Here is a 21,773-nt window from a genome sequence, read left to right on the forward strand (position 1 = left end):
CCCACCTCTGCCAAACTCAACTTCCAGAAACGAATGCAAGACGTCACAGTCTGGATGACCAACAGCTGCCTGAAGCTCAATGCCGAGAAGACAGAAGTCCTCATCCTTGGTACCACCCCTTCTGCATGGGACAACACCTTTCGGCTGACTGCCCTCGGAAGCCCACCTACCCCCTCAGACCACGCCAAGAACCTAGGCATCGTACTCAACTCATCACTCACCATGAACCGACAGGTCAACGCCGTCACCTCCAGCTGCTTCAGCATCCTCCGCAAGACCTTCAAGTGGATCCCCCCTGAGTCAAGGAAGACAGTCACCCACGCACTCATCACCAGCAGACTGGACTATGGAAATTCACTCTATGCTGGCATCAACAAGTCCCTACCTTGTAAATTCCATACAATACAGAACACCGCCGCCAGACTCATCCTCGGCATCTCCTGACACGAACACATCAGTCAACACCTACGAAGTCTTCACTGGCTCCCCGTGGAGAAAAGAGTCACTTTCAAAATCCTCACTCACGCCTACAAATGACTACACAACAGCGAACCCAAATACCTCAACGACAGAATCAACTTCCACGCACTTAAAAGAAACCTCCGATCTTCCAACCTCGCACTGGCCAAAACCCCGCGCATCCACAGATCCAGAGCAGGCGGAAGATCCTTCTCTCACATTGCAGCCAAGACCTAGAACGAGCTACCAGCAGACATCAAATGTGCCCCCTCCCTGAACACCTTCAGGAAGACCCTCGAGACCTGGCTCTTCGGCTAAACAGATCTGCGGACCCCCCCTCAGCACATTGAGACCCTCATAGGTGAGTAGCGCGCTTACAATTCCCTGATTAATTGATTGATGGTGGATTTAATTTTAAAACTGCTGGGAATTCCTTTCCAGATGCCACTGAAATTCCAAAGGGCCAACAGGATTAGAGTGTGAAACACCTTCCTTGCCCCAATATCATCTTCCTTATGTGTCATCAAAAAGTGTGGCTCATGCAACAAACAGTAATGAAGAAAGACCCGTCCATGCTGGGTGATAATCTTATACATCTTTCTGCAGACTTCTCCCATGGCACAAACATAAAGAGGAAAATGTTTGTGACACTGTGACCCAAATTACCAAATTTAAACTTTTAAGGGACTGAGTTAAAGTTTAGTGAGCAGGTTACTCCATTGCAATAGTTTGGAACGCCTTACATGTGTTTCTTCACTCAGATTCGACATTCAAAAAACTATTTTTTTTTAGCTGCTCCTCTTTTTGGTCTGCAGTTATATTTACTGTGTTAAAGCATCACAATGCTTCAGTGAACGTTATGCTATGTACATATCCTACCATAGAACATGTTCCATAGTACGGGCGTGCAACAGGTTAGACTTCTTCAGAAGGACTGGATTGAATCAGATCATCAAGGTGATTTTATAGGATAGGGACAAGTCCAGTTCTGCCTTCAGGCAGCCACTAATCCTCACTCAAATGCTGTCTTCCATTATTTGTGGCTTTCTAACATGGCACCTTTTCTGCACAATGCTGTCAACCTGTCGCTCCCTTCTCATCCCATACCTATGGTCCTATGAGCGGAGTCTAAAAGCCATATTCTCTACCATGTAGGGGTTCCGTTCCTATGGGCATATGGACACTGAAGGTACCTCCTCATGTGAACCTGGAAATCCTGTTGATGCCATGTAACTTGTCATGTTATAACATATTGTTTTCAAGCTGATTGCGTAAGCCTGGGTTTTGCTCCATACTCAGCCTCTTGTGCTATGTTGCTTCCTGATCAAGGTGTTCCCAAGCGACATTACCAACTACAAACCAAGTACCATACCTTCCCATCCTGCCCAACTGGTATCTTATCAGAAATTGACATTCTGGTGCAGGGTCTACCTTTATCCGACATCCTCAACAATTTCATTATGTATATGCCCTGATTCAGCTGTTCTGGAAACCTTAGAATACTATGCCATCCCCCACTAAATGGCCATTGGTGCCACTTCTTGCAGGGACCCCTGAGATAAACATATACTGTGTTTGCATATCCATATTTATTTGATGGAAAATGTAGGCTCCACTCTGTCTGCAAAAATGATGTGCACAGCGGGAGAAGCCATGTGGAGGGGCTCATAGTTCAGGACTCAAATCCTTCTCAACTGTGAATTTATGGCTGCACAATCGCAGCAAGAAGTTAGAGGGTAGAGATTGTATCATTATACTGAGTCTTCACAAGTATAAAACAACAGTTCAAATCTTCCAAGATAGAAATCAATTCCATCTTTACTGATAAGGCAGAGAAACTCCTAGTGAAATGAGGACAAATGCATTAGGAGAGAAGTCTAGTAAACTGCTAGCAGTGCACCTTAAGGGAATGACAGGGACATATGGGGTCCATTTGAAACTCAGGCAACCACGTATTTAAACGACTAGTGGATATAACCAAGATGTTTGCACCTTATAATGAGGTCTTGCACAGCTCTGAAATGGTTGACACCAGAACTCTTAAAGAGATGTTTCTTCTATCTCTAAGATTAAGTAGGAAATAGCCACTGATATCTCCTCACTCCCTGCTAGCAAATATGGAGGGCAGCTTTTGAAGAACATTTTGCAAAACAGATTGCAGTATATTAGGTGTTAAAGTTATCTAAAGTTAGTACTGCTTAAGAGCAGGAGAGCAGCTCCAATTCAACATAAACTTGTTTGTTGTTTGTCATGTCAAAAAATATGAGTTAGTAAACCATAACATCTAATGCGTAGCACTTACCTAGCAGACCAGTAACTACGTTTGAGAAATGGTGAACATCTGTCAAATGCAATCGAAGGAGGTGCTTTCCAGACCGCACATACGAAAGGGTAATTGTAACTTTTCCATCTGCTTTAATTACAAAACTCCTTTTCACAAATGAGATCTCCATGCTAGAATCAAACAATCAAAACATTGGAACTGGTCAGAAACATTGTACACTTCTAACTGAAATTAATCATAAAGATCAACTGTACCAACTGACTAGTATCGATAATTCCATGAATGATTCACTAGTTGTGAATCAGACTGTGAGTAGTAAAATAGAGGCTATTACTAGTATATGGTTATTTATTGAAGATTTTGTTGGTACTTGCAATCTGGTCTGCACCACCAGAACTCCATCATTGACCAATTATCTGTACATGACTCAGGTGTGGTATTGAACTCACAAAAGGAAAGATTATATTTTGAGGTTTGGGCTATTTTGGTAATGGTTAAAGCTTTACATTTTGAAATAGATCACAGTTTCTATGATAATCACAGAATACCTCCTCTCAGACCCAGGAACTTGGATAGAAATTCTGCATTCTACTCATGGCAATGAAACCTATAGTTTACAAGGATGGTTTGGCTCTAAAATCACTCCAGCTTCACAAATGAAATCTGCAGGTGCTATGGTGTTTGGCACTTGAGTACATATATTGTGGGGTTAATTGTCCTAAGAATGTTTTCTACTTTTCAACACTCCATGAAATATGCATGTTTAAAAAACGAAATATGAGCATTATGTGAAATACTCTTGGACAGTCATCTGTGTGATAATAGTTTGTGAAGCACCCCATAACGTACAAAATACAAACAAGACAGCTTCTCAATGTATTTTCTAGGCACCTTTTAAAATTAAGCAGTGACTGTTCCCAGTGTAGTGCTTGTGAATGCAGCATACATGTAGCTTCCAATTTCTTACAGGACATTTTCTGCTCGAATATATAACATTACAATGCAAGCAATTACAACGCATGCTTTTACAACACAGTCTTTACATCACAACTACCATTACATTGCATGATTTTACAACGCATGCCATTACAACGCATTTTTTAAAACTACCATTACAACGCATTCCATTACAACGCATACCATTACACTGCATACTACTTTTAGGGCAACAGTAGGGTAAGTGTTGAATAGTGTAGGGCTAACAATTACTATTCCCACTCCAGTGAGTGCAACAGTGGGGCAAGTGTTGGATAGTGAAGGGGTAAAATGTACTATTCCCATTCATCCCAAAACCCATACCCACCCTAAAACTAAACAAATCTCCATTACTTACCTTATAATTTGTTATAATGGCATGCGTTTTAATGGTATGCGTTGTAATGGCATGCGTTTTAATGGTATGCGTTGTAATGGCATGCGTTGTAGGGACATGCATTGTAATGGCATGCATTGTAACAGTTGCGTTGTAAAGGTAGGTTGTTGCAATGACTGCGTTCTAATGGATGTGTCCCTTCTACTTGAGCCAGTCTACCATGTCGGAGCATTACTTGAAGACTTTGATGATTGGAATTTGCCCAACATTACATTCACATAAAAAGTATGCTCAGTTTTTATTTAGAGCTGGCTATGCATCCATAGTCAGTGAGGCGCATTTTGTTGAAAGCGGTTCTGCTAGTGCAATTTAAGCAGTTTTAGCAAAGCTGACTGCCACAAGGTTTTGGGGGCCTCCTCAACATTTTCTTTGATTCTCAGACATAAGCCCCCAACACAAGTGGCCTGAAAAAACAAAGAACTTGATTTGTAGTGAGCTTTCTCAGAGCACATAGGTGGAGCCGCATGATGAACTACCCCCCCCCCCCATTTCATATCTAACGTATATGCTGAACATGTGTTAAACTGTATCAAATATGTGCGTTTTTTGAATTGTTTGTAGTAAGTGGCTCTATACTCCTCTTTATGAGAGCCACTTGCATATTGAGCTGAATTATATTAAATGTAATCACCATGAAAGGAATGTAGGCTTTCTTTAAAATGTAATTTGATATTATAACTTCTGCTAACTATATTCACTTAGAATCTGTTTACATCTAATGTTGGCCTAATCTGCAACCAGGATCAGTGCACCTGTTACATTTTATAAAATGTTTTTCAAGTGTATTGTTTTCCCTCTATTTGCAGGGGTCTTTTCTATGTCCTTGTTAGCTTAAAATAGGCTAATTCTCCATTGTATTAGATAGTAGACCCCACTGATCCTTTAATTAAATGTTGACTTTGGATATCGAGATTGAGACAGTGGGAGATACCATCCTGTACCAGAGAGACCAGGCTAATGTTACATCCAAGGTCTTATTTGATGGAAACTGGGAAACTGGGAAACTAGGGATTGGAACTAGAGTACTAGATGATAAGGAGAACCCTTCTGGAAGCTTATTTCATTCTTTAATTGTATGCCCTTTAGGTTTCCCCTTCCCAGAGAGTTAAGGCTAATGTTTGAATACTCAGACCAGACTCTTTCCATTGAATGTTAAATCTGGTTCATCAGATGCTGACACCTTCCTCATAGAATTTCCCCTTATTACGTTTGATACTTTATTTAGAATAGAGACGTTTTTATGGAACCTACTTGGCTCACATTTTGTTTGCTGTGTGTTATTCTGTTTTGCATTTTCCTTTCAATTATATATACATTTAGACTGTATGAAGAGTTAAATATATAAGTTCTTACCATATTTTTCTACCAATTTTGCTGATTGATTTGATATGTAACCTGAACTAAATTTGTCATAAAACCCCTGAAGGTTTGGACATCATCCTCTCTCTCATTTTGCTTAGCCATATTGGTTTCACTGCATTTGCAATGTATTTCTGACATTAGCTCTCTTATTACACTTCATATTGACAGTCAAAAGTGAGGGATTATGTTTGATGACTTCTCTAAGCTGTTGATGTTTAAGAAACCACTTTCTATCATAGGGTTTTTCTGTCCCTGTCTACCATGCCCCGCATGGCATATCCAAGCAGAAAAAATCTGATTCAGGAGGTCCTCCCTAAAGTGGGCGGATGCCCTGATGCATGAAAGTTGGTGGCTCTATGGTGGATGGGCTGCCGCTATTGATAAACCTCCAGAGCATGGATGTCTTTAAGGGTTGCCAGAGGTCACAGGTGGGACACCTGTTGTTTTTTTTTTGCTAAACCTGACACTGATTTTGTGAACGCTGGTGTCAGAATTTGCAGAGGTACAAGACAAAATGATTGTGTTATTTATTGTCCACGGAATTGTTTTTCAAACCAGCATGCAGCATCCTCATGCATGTAGCATATCTGTCATCATCTCTTTTCTTTATTTCTTTTTCCTCTCTTCTCCTCTCCTCTCCTTTCATTCTTAATTTCTTTCTTTATTCAGTTAATGATGGAAACATTTGAGAAGCAAATGTATGTAAGGCATAAGTATCCTAAAGACTTTGGGGTATATTTAACAAATATTCATGCAACTCAACGGGTCTAGAAACTTAAACACGCCGACTTGAAGATCGCAGTTGTGACCCAAATCTTCCGTTTACATGCTGCCTCTATCTCGCCAGTCCCGCTCCAACAACTGTAATAACTGTACATTCATATAGAGTGATAATCTCTGCTGCTACACTCTTGGAACAACCCCCACTCAGGTCAAATTCCCTGGGCCCACTCAAGGCTTTCCCATCTGCACAGTGAAGCGTTGACCCACGCTGTCTTGTCGTTTGCAGATGTGACCCAACAGAACCCCCACCTGCTGCCCTTGAGATTTCCAGGCAGCCACTATCATGCAGCCCACTCTTCTGCCTTTTATGGTGAACACTTAGTCCCATTTGAGATTTGCAGGATGTTTTCACATATTTGCATTAAGGAAGTCCTGAACTTTTTTCAATAGATAATAACGCTGGGTGCGTTGCTTTGTGCAATTTTCTTGAATCTTATGATGTGCGATACTGTAGATACATTTGGACAGCTGGGATGAGTTAGTTGACGGTTATTTTGTTGGTTATTTTATCACTTGTGGGGCACAGAAGACAATATACTGGCAGCGGATAAACTGCTGATACCGCCACAGTATCTAAAATGGTTTATTGGAAGAGGTGTACACAGGCTACACATTGGCAATTGCTGTTCATGTTATTGGGGCATGTGATGTATACATGCTAGCCTGAGGCACCAGATGCTTAACTTTGACTTGCAAATGAATGCTTTTGCATAGTCAGTATGTTTGGTTATACTGTATATGGAAGTGTATACACTTAATGAATTAGGTATGTTGAATGGGGAGGTAGATTAGCGGTCAGTGGCACGAACCTATAGATACCGACTTAAAAGGTATGCACTTGAAACATGGGAAGTCTGTATCGGAGACACAGTTAAAATTATTACTTTAATGTTGCAAATACATGTTACATTGACATATAATATAAGGTGACACCGTCTCCCACCGCACTCTCACCACCAGACTCCATGACGCCGGCATATGGGGTACTGCCCTCGACTGGATCCGCTCCTTCCTCATCGGCAGAATCCAAAGGATCAGGCTCCCACCATTCCTCATCAAACCCACAGAGATCAACTGCGGAGTATCCCTAGGATCCTCACTCAGCCCCACGCTCTTCAACATCTACATGGCTCCCCTCGCCGCCATCGTTATACAGCATGGGTACAGCATAATAGCCTACACCGACGACACCCAGCTCATCCTCTCTCTAACAAAAAACTCCAAAGACACCAGACTCAGCTTCCAGGAAGGAATGAAAGACGTCGCAGCCTGGATGAACTACAGCTGCCTTAAGCTCAACTTGGAGACAATAGAAGTCCTCGTCCTTGCACCATCCTCCACTGCCTGGGACATCACCTGGTGGCCGTCTGCCCTGGGAAACCCACCCACTCCATCAGACCACGTCCGGAACCTCGGCATCATTCTAGACCCTCCCTCACCATGACCCGCCAGATCAATGCCGTCGCCTCCACCTGCTTCAACTCCCTCAGGGTGACAAATGCAAAAAGAACAATTGATGGACAGACTGCAGAACAATGTCATACATTCAGCCCAGTATGGAGATCTGGGCTTAAATCCATCATTTTTTTGCTCACCATGCCATTCCATTTTGGACCCAGCCATATGCAAATCAGTCTTGATCCTGCGCCCAATGGGAACAGCCCGAACTGCCAGGACTGGAAGCAAGCATCCTAGGACCGGTTTCGGGCTTTCAGTCCTCATCAGCCAGGATAGCTTGACTCTAGTGGCATACAGAGCACGGGACCCCGTCTGGGTATACTCATCCCACTCCTTCTGCATCCTCTGCAAGTCCTTCAAGTGGATCCCCCCGAATGCAGAAAGACCGTCACCCACGCACTCATAATCAGCACACTGTACTACAGTAACGCCATCTATACCAGAATCAATGAAACCCTGCTACACAAGTTCCAAGCCATCCAGAACACCACAGCCAGACTCGTCCTTGGAACCCCACAAAAAAGAGCACCTGACCCAGCACCTACAAGACCTCCACTGGCTCCCCATTGAGAAGATAGTAACAATCTTCAAGCTATTCACCCACGCCTACAAATCCATCCAAAACATCGGACCCAAATACCTCAAGGAAAGAGTCTCCTTCCACGTACCCTAAAAGAACCCCCGCTCCACTGACCTCGCCTTGGCAGAGACCCCGCGCATCCGCAGAACCAGAGTGGATGGAAGAGCCTTCTCCTACGTCGCAGCAAAAACCTGGAACAAGCTCCCAGTCAACATCAGATGCTCCCCCACTCTGCACACCTTCAGGAAGAGCCTCAATACTTGGGTCTTTGAATGATCCAGAGCTGCATCCCTACCCCCCCCCCCAGCACCTTGAGACCCTCACGGGTGAGTAGCACGCTTTATAAACCCCTGATTGATTGATTGATCCAGATAATATACTCACATGTGGACCAGATTTACACAGAAGCACTAATTTCCAGTCTCTGGTTGTAGACTCTTTATTAAAAATTTAATAAGCATACCTTCCCTTTTCACTGAGGACGTGGTTCTTTCAGATCCAGTTGATAAGATGGTGGAGGGTTCTCACTTTGACTCTTAGGTCAGAGATTTTTTGGGTCTACTCTTATTAATCTTTTGCCAAGGACTTTCTAGCTTTTTATGCTGCCTTTTAGGGCAGTGAGGATTAATCTCGATTATTAGCCAAGTGGAGCTTCAAGAATGTCTTTTTATATGTTTGTTAACCCGAGTGCCATGGACTCAGTGTCTTCTGTTTCAGTTAGACATCATCTCCATCTTCGTAACTGGAAAGGGGATGCTGCACAGAAAAACTGTCTCCTTAGAATGCTCTTATAGGTAATACATTGTTGTGTGAGGAGACAGAGGAATCTCTTAGAAAATCCTTTAAGAGTCAAAAACACTCTCTACCATTTCACAAGAAAAAGAAGTCTTTCCATGGTGGTAAGATAAGATTTGTCTTCAGGAAGTAGAGTAGTCATTTTTATCAGAACAGGTCTCCTCTCCAGCCAAGAGGGGCTCAATATGCAGACCTAGATTATACAGTTACCATTTCTATTATAAAACCACTTCCTGATTGACAAGAACCCAATTTGAATTGCACTATTGTTTTTTCCCTCACTGATACACGATTGGCTATCATGGGGCAGTAACCAGGAAAGGCACCTGGCTTAAAGAAGAACCCAGCTGACATTTTTTGCTCCAAACCCAATATATGATTGCTATATATAAACATTCTTTTTAACGTTTATTAGTTCACACCCTGATACTAACGATATGGAAGGGAGCAAAATTAGTTCCCATATACAACAAGCATTTGCAATGCAATAGGTCTCGCATTTACGCGAGTTTAATCTATTGACATTGTAAACGACAATGCTTTTTATTTATGTTTTAAAAACCAAAACATAAATAAAAGGCATTGTCATTTACAATGCCAATAGCTCAAACTTGCGTTAATGCGAGACCTATTTCATTGCAAATGCTCGTTTTTGTTAAGGCAGGGGTACACAATCTGCAACTTCACTGAACCCGGAGCACAAATAAATTGCGAACATTCTGGTTTGAGTATGGTGATGGTTGCAGGGTTTTATACCTGTCTTGAATCAAAGGTTTTCTGTTTTTATTCCAGAATTGTTGTTCACGCACCCAAACAGATCGGAGGGGGTATAACGAGAAACTGGAGAATATTCTAGACGACCTCATGGTTGTACACTGTTACGAAATCTACAGTTATGGATCAGTCCATATGAAAAGTTATAACTTGGAGCAATTCAGTCCAGTCTCGCACACAAACAATGTTTTTTAAAAAAATGTATTTACAAGAAATCCTCTTGGCACCGTAGTTTAAGGATATTAATTCTGCAAAGATTTGGAATAAGTTATAGGGCCTTTTCCAAAACTTTTCAGATTCAAGCTGCACTGCAGATGTTGTGAGAAGAAATGCCACAAAACTCATTGGGGAAATCAAACAAATATCAGAGTACTGGGAGAAAAAAAAAGTATTTTGTGTCAAAATTTGAACGTGGGGTCTGTAGACTCACTCCCAGGTTTACCACCTGTCTTGGGCTAGACTTGATAAAAAAAAAACTCTATCAAAGTTTACACGGGAATTACAACATGTGGTACTCTTTTCTAGCTCCATTCTTTCCCCATGCCAATGTACACACAATTGTGCAGGATCTAACTTTAGTTACCTGCAGCTAGTGCGGAGCAGAGTGAGCTTCAGATCCTACAAGTCATGGGTCCACAGTACTTAGCTTTACATTCTGAAAGCAAATAAAGAACTCCAAGCCACTGGTAGACTCCTCTCATCTGCCACTTTAGATCATCTTCAGATAAAACGATGAAGCAATTTAGAAAAGGCATAAGTCTGAGCAGGTTATTATACCCGCTGACAAAGTCAAGATCATAGTAACACATAAAAATAAAAATTATGAGCTTCCAAAACCTGGAGGTGGGTGACAAGACTGCAGCATTCACATATTTAAGTGTTCCGTAACGTCAGGTTACAAACTTATGAGGAAAAAACCTGACTTGAATAATACGCTGACCAAATTTGCAAAATACAGATTAAACAACAGTTGTGCTGTCCTTTCAATTAACGCTCATAAACAAAGCACCCTTCAAGTTAATGGTGCCAACAAGAAACCCAACGTTTTCATTTTTCCCCCCAAAATTGAATCCATCCACTTATAATAAAACATTTAGAAAATGTATAAATAGGCATAGAGCAGGGGGTATTGTTGAAATCTATCAAACCTGAGTGCTTACCCAAAATACATAGTGAAAAAAGAACAAATTGACTGCCTAATTCTGTTCTTATGTTTACTCCTACTGATAAATCTGTAACGGTAGTGCCCTTGATTTTCTGATTTTTAGGACTATGCAAAGACGCTCTAGCCATCGTGGTTGCATATTTCACAACCATCAAGGTCGACATTATGAGAGCAACACATTCTATATAACCACATCGTGCTTATTGTTGTGAGGTGGATGGGTCTCTCAAGAGACCTTCATTTAGACTTTTCAATCCTAATGTGCTCAGTTATTACTATTAAACTAATATAATCAATGGCTAGTAGTTGTGATACTGTAAAGCGAACCTAATAGTATTACAGTAGACCAGCCTTAATGTGGAGAGTTTGTTTCGCTCTATCTCTATGTGAACCCCACAGCCCCGGAGAAACTGCTGAAAGTTGAGTCACATCGAGAGAAATAGCACTGGCTTCAAGGACAGTGTGAACTAACCCAGCTTCCAAACGCTCTCCCAATTGCCAACACCCATGCAAAACAAAATATCTGCTCTGTGCCTCGGAGTGTGCCATTAGCTTACCATAAGGTTCCGCAACATCTTAGCTCACACTTGACTGGACTTTAATGAAGGAAAACCTACTCGCACAGTCCTAGCAAGGGCACCTACAGAGAGGAAGCGGAAGTAGACAAGTTACTAAATCCGCTCTTGCGCAACTACAGCAGTCACGCACTATTTACTAAATTCAGGAGTCGCGACCCGAAAAGCGGCCTTCTTAAGGTCAGGTAACTTTGTATTTGTTTCTATTGCTATACTTGATGATACCTGATGGTTAAATTACGTACTTTGTGCCTGACTAAACAAGCATTTGCAATGCAATAGGACTCACATTTACGCGAGACTTATTGCATTGGAAACAGGAGTGCAGGTGGGCGAGAAGGCATGAACTGGAGTTGGGTGGTGAGGGGGTCCGTGAAGTCACGGACTGCGGGAGGGGGCGGGAGGGAGACAGGGAAGAAAATAGTGTTCGGAGGATACAAATGACGATTTGGCCGTCATGAGGAGGGACTAGCAAACGTAAAGCTAATCGGAAGGCAGCATTTAGGACCTAAGCCAATGAAAAAGATGGGCGGAGAGTGGGCAGAGCTTCCACGAGGTTTCCACGCTATACTCAATACTGAATGCCTCGCAAAGTGGGCAGCGCATGAGCTGCAACGCTAGGCTCGACCTAAAAAAGGATTTAGAACTATATCAGGAAACTATTTTCCGATTATCCTGATTTGTCTGATTACTAACTTGCAGAAAATATTCTATAACCAAGTACTCAATAGGTTTACTGACTGGATGACCGAAAATCATATTCTGAGCCAATTCCATTTAGGATTCGGAACAAAGACAAGTATGATAGGAGGGCGTGGCCTGCTGCCGAGGAAAATGGCCGCATGGTAGCTTCGCTCCATCGCACTACTCCCGAAATATCCAACTTAAACAGATTTGCCCCGAACCAACAAGGCTAAAACGGAGCTCAACTGACCCCCGCATCGTGTTTCACCGCTGTACCAACTGCTGCCCTGATCGATTGTGTCCCGGTGAAGATCGCTGACCAGACTCGGACTGCTGCGGCTGGGGACGCGGAGTGTGCCTCGGAGATCTCCAGCCGCTTGAAGGCGAAGACACCGCAACTGCGGTACACACCCTGGGCCTCCGTCCCTGCAGTGGGGACCATGCACCACCAGGTCACCGGCCGCCTCTGCCTCCGGTGAGTTGTTTGACCCCGCAACTTACACGGCATGGAGGCCAGATCGGGACCGCATCCCGAGGGCCTGTGGCCGCCCACATTAGCAAACAGCATGGTGGCTGGGAGCTCGGTCCGTGGGGGTCTGCCGAGAGGTCGCTATATTGACATTACTTGCCCTCATCCACCTCTGTGGTCTTTCCAGCCTATATATTGAGCAACCTGCAGGCCTCAGGTCAAACCACACAGCAAATACCGCCGCTGCGGTGAACGGCTTGAACTCCTGTATATTGGACAGTGTTCCCGGCCCCTGCGAGATTCGGGGTTGAGCGCATTGTCCTCCCTGCTTTTGTTGGCAGGTATTGTGTGCCTGGTGATTTGGGACATTACATTGTGGCGCAGTTACGGCACTTGCTTCACCTGGCAGCCCCCTTGGGAGAGAAGACTGCAAGTATCCACCAGACATCTTGTTTTTCCTGTGGTAGGGGCGCGAGGTGCGCTGGGACCCTGTTGACCTCCTATGGCACGTCTGCAGGGGTGGCAGACATAAGGATTGCTTGCAAAGGGGGGAACTGCGTTCTTCCATCCACACTGAATTGGACCACAGCCCCTCACTCAACCTGGGCTCACTGGAGAGCGTCATATTGGGTGGCCAACAGAGACGATTACACCGCAGTAGTGCTCTCTCTCTCCCCCCTCTTTCCTTGGTGTGTGTATCTCCTGGAAGGTGTCTTCTATTGGTGTGGGCCTAACTGGCGAAACCTGACAGACTGGATAGGGCTTTGTCCCTTACATAGGCGGCGGTGAGTAGCTAGTGCAGCCCGATCCCTCATCTAGCGCACCCTACACATCGGCTACAACATGGCAAGCGGCCGCAGTGGACAGGGCGCGCTCCAAGCTAAATAGGAAAAATATGCGTGGCAAAAAGGCAAAGAGGAGACACAAACGAACCCTAAATCTGTGGCGGATCAGAAGACCCCACGCTACAAGACATTTTAACAGCCATAACGACTGTACGCACCTCTCTAGAGACCTGAATTGATACTATCACCTCTGAGGTCTCCCTGATCAGGGCAGACATGCGGAACATGGCCAAGTGCATCACAGTGGTTAAAACCACAACCAAGGAATTAAGGACTGACACTGACCTTCTCAAATGTCAAGTAGCTGAGCTCCAATACAATCAAGAGGTGCTTGAACAGCAACTCGACGATTACGAAGGTCAAATGTGCCGCAATAACAACCGAATATTGGGCGTGGCTTAACGTGTGGAGGGGCAAGCAGTGGACCTATTAGTTGAAAACCTGATACCACAACATATCCAGCCAAAGGGTCTGTCCAAATACTTCTCCATCGAAAGGGCGCATTGGGTGCCGGCGGAAGATCCAAACCTGGCGCACCACCTAGGCCTCTCCTGGCACGGGTGTTCAGCTTCCGAGACAGGGACGTCATACTCCAAACAGCGAGAGCGGCCCTATTGATTGCCATAGATAATAGCAGGATTACCTTCTTCCCTGATTTTATGCTGCAAGTGCAGAAACAACGTCATAGCTTTCTGAAGGTGAAACGTGCACTGCTCGACCAAGAAATCAACTATGCTATGTTGTTCCTATTAACGCTGTGCATTGAATCTGAAGGGAAAGCATGGTTCTTCACCAGGCCTGAGTACGCATGGGACTGGCTCGACGGCTGGCGCACGGTTGGTAAGCAGAACCGTAAAACAATCACCGACACTGGGAATAAAGACAGGTCGAGCCGCCAGCCTGGGTCGCTGCCGGGGGCGGAGAATCAACGATGAAGGGTCCAGCATTATAGAGACTGGCAGATTGGGTTGTGCGACGAAGGTTTCCAGTCGATATGACCTGAACTACTAGGCCCCTGCGGGCACAGGCCCACTCGCTGCCGAACTGTCTAGTGTCAGAACTTCTTGTGTTCCTTGACGTGGCTGCCAACAAGTCTAAGGCCGTACATGCTTCTAGCTGAGGGGTCCTGGGGGTTTTCTTCGTATTTGCAATAATTCATGTTTCAGTCTAATTTTCAAGGGGCTAATGATAGGGGCAGATGCATTTAACCAAATTGATGCCCCAGGCAGTGGGGTTGGATCACGTTCCCATTTACTTAAAGGGTGGGCGATAGGCACTCTGCAAGTTTGGGGTGTCGGAAGGTTTAGTGCCTGTCGTGCAGGGAGGCAGGGTGGGGAGGGGAAGGGGTATTTTGGGGGTGGGGGACTTGTTTAATTAGTTTTTGTTGTTGTTCTATTATGATGGAGGTGGTGCAAACGTATCATCGACTCAGACACACTCAAGGCTGAAAGACTTGGAATACCGGCATCTGTTACATACACTAGAGATATGGGCTGATAGCACCCCAATTCACTTGCATGCGCCATGTCAGACCGTAACGTGAAGAGAACACTCCGCATTGTTACATGGAACGTCAATGGGTTGGGGGACAAATTGAAGAGAGGGGTTGTGCTCCAGTACCTCAAAAGGTAGGCCCCAGACATCGCTCTACCACAAGAGACAGACCTACTTGGTAACACTTGCAAGGCACTTGATCGGTGGGGCTACAGGTTGGTGGCACTCACAGGTTTTACGTCTAGCTCAAAAGGGGTTAGCATCCTTATTCGCAAGCAATGCCCATTTATAATCACCAACACTTGGACTGATGGCCAGGGCAGGTACACTGCGATAGCTGGGACATGGGAGGGGAAACCCCTCAATAAACTTTCGATCTATATCCCCCCTGCGCTGAAAACAGCCACGCTGGCTGACCTGGGTAAACTCCTACTTGATCTTCCGATCGGCATCATGGTGTTGGGAGGTGATTTTAACCTTGCGGCGGATAGCCAGGTTGACCGGCATCCCCCTCAAAAATATCCACATGATACCTCCCCCCTGATGGACTTTCTCCTAGCTTTTGGTCTATTAGACATCTGACACCATTTTAACACCCTGGCGCAGAATTTTACCTTTCACTCAGGCGCCCATGGCAGTTAGTACAGAATCAACCACTTACTCACACATGCCAAGGCTCTTTCCTATTTTACTGAAGCCAAGTCCCTGGCACGTGGTATCTAAGATCATTCCCCTGTTCTGACTCAGTTGACTCTGCCCCAGGATTCTCATCGCCTCACCCTTTTCATAAATCCATGGATTCTAAAGATCCCACAGGCTAGGAGCGCTCTGCTCAAGGGAGTAGATCACAACTTTACTGAGAATACACATTTAGTCCAATCCCACCTAGGTTTATGGGGGGCCTTCAGGGCAGTAATCAAAGGTCAGGCACTGATGGCGGGACAAAAGAAGGAACGGTCAGAAGAAAAATTAGACACCTTAGAGCTGGAGATTAGGGAGTTGGAGGATGGGGTGGCAAATAGCGATGACGAGCAGCTCGCCCATACTTTAAGCGTTAAATGCCAAGACTATCACCTGTTAGCGACAGAGACCGCTAGGATGAAACACAAAGCAACTGTCCATAGAATATATGAGTTGGGCGACACTACTGGTAAAATGCTTGCATAGTTAGAGAGGCGAGATATCGCACAGAGATGGGTACCCCTTATTGAGACAGATGCGGGTGAACTGGTGACAGACCCACAACACATTGCTGAGGCCTTCGCTTCCTACTTCACCTCCATATACTCCTCCACTACCCATACCACTCTGCAAGACTTAAGAGACCTCCTGGCCACTATCCCAGTTGCCACCCTCACTCCTGATGACAGTGACTCCTTGGAGGGGGACCTCACCAAGGATGAACTTGCTACTGTCATAAGCGATAATAAGTCGGGTAAAGCCATGGGCCCCAATAGGCTCCCAATAGAACTGTTTAAGTTAGTGTCCTCCAAGATAACACCTGCACTTCGTGCTATGTACCTCGAGGTTACCACACAGGGTCTCTGCCCAAGACTTGATGTTGGCCTAAATAGCGGTCAGACATAAGCTGGGCAAACCAGTGACGATATGTGAGTCATATCGTCCATTCTCATTGCTGACCGCTGAAGTAAAAATCTTGGCTAAGGTATTGGCCAATCGCTTAATCCCCGTCATATATAAACTTGTTCACCATGACCAATCAGGCTTTATGCCCGGCCGCAACACCGCTCTCAATCTACGGAGACTTCATGGGGTGATGGGGAGAACTCATACCATCCTAGAAGATGTAATTGGACGCAAAAATGGCATTCAACACTATAGAGTGGCCTTATCTATTTGCCCTCCTCGAAAACCTGGGGTTCGGCCCACACTTTATCCAATGGGTCAAACTCTTGTACACAGGCCCAACGGCCCAAGTGGTTGTCAACCAGCATACCTCCCGACGATTCCGCCTAGAGAGGGGGACTAGACAGGGCTGCCCCCTGTCACCCCTTATATTTGCTCTACTGTTGGAGACTCTGGCGACCTGGGTCAGGGGTGACCCCATGATTAGGGGACAGAAATGGACAGATGAAGACAGAATCTCCCTCTATGCCGATGATGTCCTGGGATACGTGGTGGCTCCATCGGCTTCGATGCACAGGATTCTGTATATTTTTACAATTTTTATTGCCCACTCGGGCTACACTATAAACTGGACAACGTCTATTCTGTTTATGTTGCAGGGTCCGGTGACACGGATGTCTAAGGACACCAATATTACAGTTGCTACTGAGGGCTTCCAATATCTTGGCATCTATGTTATCCCACACCCAACCATATTCTATGACGTTAACCTTAGGGCCCCATTGACGGCTTCGAAAGGATGTGCTTCACTGGCGGTCGCTGCTCCTCACTTTGCTCGGTAGAGCAGCATTGTTCAAAATGCTGGCTCTGCCTCGATTTCTATATCTATTGCGGAACACCCCCCACGGGTTCCCAGATGCCTATTTTATTAGTGTGGAGAGCGAGGTTAGAACTCTCCTATGGGACGGGAAAAACCGACGCATTGCGACACACAAACTGACCAGGGGGTGGTATGACAGAGGGATTGCGTTGCCTGACTTGAAACAATATTATTGGGCTGCCCAGATTGCGGTGCTTTACCAGTGGGTCTTCACCCCACCGTCTGAGCCGGCATACCGTACAGACAGATGGGTAATGGCCAAAGGGGGATATCAGCGTGCACTCTATTCCAATCCCAAACAACACCTCACTGGTCCCACAGCCCATACCAATGCACTTTGGAACTGCACGACAGAAAAACTGGGGTGGCACAAGAAACTGACATTGCTCACTCCCTTGTGGGAATCTGCGCAACTCGGTATGTTGAGTAGGTGCCCGGGGTTTGATAAATGGGACTTAATTGGAATTTCCTCAGTTGGTGATCTATGGAAACAAAATGAGATGATCTCATTCAAAGATCTACAAACAGAGTACCAATTGGCAGGGTCCGAGGCATTCTGATACTTGCAAATTCATCATGCACTCACCACTGTCATTACTAGCAGTGAGGCTTTGCCCGAGGCCTCCCCGCTGGAAGATCGGCTCCTGACAGACCCTCTAACACGTAAAGCAATTTTGCTTACTTACCATAAGTTAATAAACAACACACCTGACCCATTGGTATGTCTTCGACAACTGTGGGAATCAGACCTGGGATACTTAGAGGAAGACGACTGGCAGGAAGCCCTCTCCTCCCCCAAGGAAATTGCCATCCCAATATGACTACAACTCATTCAGCTTAAAATCCTACATAGATCCTACCTGTCTGTACACATACTGGTCAAGATGGGTCATAGACTGGATCCTGGGTGCCTTAGGAGGTGCAGAGCCGAGGGTACCTTTTTCCACACGATTTGGGAGTGCCCAAAGGTCCAACCATACTGGGTGAACATTATCTCTACACTGGCGAGGATAAGTGGAAAAAACATCGCCCACTCCTCGCGACTATGCTTACTGAATGTGTGGGAGGCCACGGACTTGACTAAGACAGAGCGCACCTGGTCATCCCTGGGATTTGTCCTTGCTAAGAGGAATATAGCACACCGGTGGGGGACCGGAGATTCGCCTAAGTATACAAAATGGGCTAATGACATGGACAATGAGATTATTGAGGAGAAGTATGTATTTAAGCACAGAGGTTGCCCAGCGAAATGGGATCACAAATGGACCAAATGGAATACGTCATGTGGTGAACTATGTGTATCTCCTTCAGTTGAAATGCGGAATACTGAGTTGGACATTGATTTTCCTACCGTCTAAGGTAGTGCAGAGTTGGGATTTAATCTGTAAACATGCTTACGAGCTCTTATCATTGTATGTTCTTGCTATGTGGCCTTGTGCCCACCATTGTACCATCAAAACTATTTATTAAAAAAAAAAGACAAGTATGATCTATCAGGCTTTTCGACTTCTGGTAGAAAGTTGTATATAGGAGTTGGGGCATCCTATATGACACTTTTGTCGACCTGCAGGCGTGTTCGAAAAAGGTCCCAAGATCCAAACTATGGCAGCATTTTACTGAGGTGAGATTCTCTCCTAACTATAATTAGGCACATGAACCCTGATAACTTAGGTCAGGCTCTATTTGGCTTAAATGGAATGCTCTGAGAAAGAATAAACATAAAAAAAGGGGTTTGCCCGGAATGCATTTTAGCTGCAATCCTTTTTCTCCTCTTCATTAATGGTTACACAGATTTTCTATCCAATTGCGAGAATGTGTTCGCCGTGCTAGCAGTACTGGTAAAAGAAATGTAACTAAAATAAGAAGGTGACACAATTAAAAACAAATAAAACCTCACGAAAGGTCGCTTGGCCTCAAAATGGCTCCTAACGAGTCAGGCAACTACAGCTTGACTACACGCTACAAGGAAAGAAAATGAATTTTCAGCAGTGAAGAGCACAATAACACACTATCCAGGTGTATTTTGTGTCGCCTCAGGAGCTTTCAACCATGTATTGAATGTATGTATTCAATGCAGTGTTTTATTAATAAGATAATGGATGACAATGTAAGATTTCAATCATGATCAATGCTTTTAACTAATGGTACTGTGCCCAATGGTTTTAATGGTGGTGCAATGTTACTTTATAAAATGTGGCTCCTGTAAGAAAATGGTTACTTTTTGAGGGGCGTGAAACCGTTCTCAAGCACCAGCCACAATTCTTCTCAGGGTGAAGTCACATGCAACCCTAAATTAACCTGAGCTCAACCCATAGGTAGCTTGGCACAGAGCAGTCAGGATTAATTCAGAGGCGATGTGGAAAGTATTTGTGCACACACTACAAACAGTAAGACAGTGACAACAAACCAAATATGGCTCCCGCAACAGGCTTAGGAAAATTGAGTAGCTTGTAATAAATTAAACAAGACCAAAACAACAAAAATCCAATTAGTAGAACAGAAGATATTCAATTCTAAATGTTTCTATAAAATAGCACGAAAAAGCACAAAGCACCAACTGTGGATATCTGGTTGCACTGGGCCGGTACAAACTCGCAATTTCGGCTAACTACGATCAAGTAGAGGCTGACTACAGGAACCTAGTTAGGCCAGCTTAACAGAATACCTTAAATACTGGTTTGCGGAGTGTTGCGAGAATGCATGTCGAAGATGTATCTTGCAGCCGCTCATTCTGAGATGCAGCAAGGCTGTGATGTGAGGTCCTGCATTGTCGTGAAAGATGCTGTCGGTGAGCGCCTGTGAAGCAATGTCCAGTATCAATGATGCATTGTGCAGTCAGGAGGATGCAGCAGTTCTGAGAAGAAGCAAGGCTGTTATTTCTCTGAGACTTCAGATCAGGAGACCAGCCAACAGGCTCTTGGAGTGACTCTGGGGTTCTAGGCTCAAGACATGAAGGTCCAGTCTTTCTCATCTAAGTAAGAGGGTAGCAGATCAGCACAGCAAAGCAGCAGTCCTTCAGAGCAGCAATCCATTAGAGTGGCAGTCTTTTCACCAGCACATCAGCACTTCTTCCTGGCAGAGTATTCAGAGGTTCAGAGGTGTCCAATATTTATACCCTGTTGTGCCTTCGAAGTGAGGGAGAAGCTTCGAGAGATTTTCCTTTCAAATTCTCAGGCATTCTGCCTTCCCTGTTCTGGCTCCAGACTAACTGCAGGGGGTATGCAGCCCTCTGTGTGGAGGCAGGACACAGCCTATTCAAGTGTTAGTAGGACTGTGCTTAGTGTCATGACCCCCTCATGCATCCTCTGTGTAGTGGGCCTAGCGCACAGGCCTTATGCTGCACTACCCCTGTGCCATTTAATGGCATGCTATGATACCATGACTGATGTTCGGCAAAGCCCGTTATTCCATTGAGCTGAAGTCCCCGCAAGTGTCCACCAGAGCCCGCGGACCAATGGATTACCTTGCACCCGCTGTTACTAGGGCCTTGGTGTGGTTTCCTATTCAGTATCTGCAAGCTTCCCACAGAATTCTGTTAACCAATAAAATACCTTGCACTCGCTGTTGCTGGGGCCTTGGTGTTGTTTTCCATTATGAACATTTTAGCAAATATAATACCTTTGTTTCCAATTATTTGGTTCCGATTGTCAAATTGCACTTGCCCTTCGACAAGTATAGTAACGTGTGTTTTCTTCAAGGGTCCTTCCGGATGGCAATGTGCCCCACATGTCATACGAGATCTAGCTACATCCATTGAGACTTTAAGAGGGTTATAAAGCCAACCCAACTTTCAGTCATGGCTAAGCCTCGCTCCCTGCGGAACAAGCTTCAGCATTTCCACTCATCTGAAGAATCCAGCTGAAACCGAGAAGCACTCCAGTCTCCTTCAAGTCCAAGACAAACCAGAGATTCCTGGGATTCCAGCTCCATTCGCTTCCTTAAGATCTTTCTTTTGCACTGCTAATCTTGTCCCCCTGCAGCTCCCTGAATCAAAGCCACTAGTCCTTCTTTCACCTTCAGACAAGTTGATGAACTAGGCCAAGTACTTGATATTAGGTTAGTGTGAACAAATCCTCCTATAGTAGTAAGCAGGAACAAGTATCAGCATCTCCATCGTCTCCAAAAACTATACTGGCACATGCATCAAGCTAGGATTTTGCGAGTCCTTAATTGCGAATATTAAGGATTCGCAATTAAGGACTCGCAA

At 44.8% G+C, this 21,773-nt stretch overlaps 1 protein-coding gene across 1 annotated transcript in view; it reads right to left on the reverse strand.

The window, feature by feature from the left end:
• Positions 1–21,773, reverse strand: part of LOC146797518 (inter-alpha-trypsin inhibitor heavy chain H4-like) — a 548,934-nt gene that overhangs the window by 10,343 nt on the left and 516,818 nt on the right. Inside the window, exon 24 of the mRNA XM_085627617.1 lies at positions 2,762–2,913. Coding sequence (XP_085483743.1) covers positions 2,762–2,913 — 152 coding nt within the window. The remainder of the gene's footprint in view (positions 1–2,761; positions 2,914–21,773) is intronic.

This window comes from Triturus cristatus, chromosome 9 (assembly GCF_964204655.1).
Source record: "Triturus cristatus chromosome 9, aTriCri1.1, whole genome shotgun sequence".
NCBI classification, from domain to species: Eukaryota; Metazoa; Chordata; class Amphibia; order Caudata; family Salamandridae; genus Triturus; species Triturus cristatus.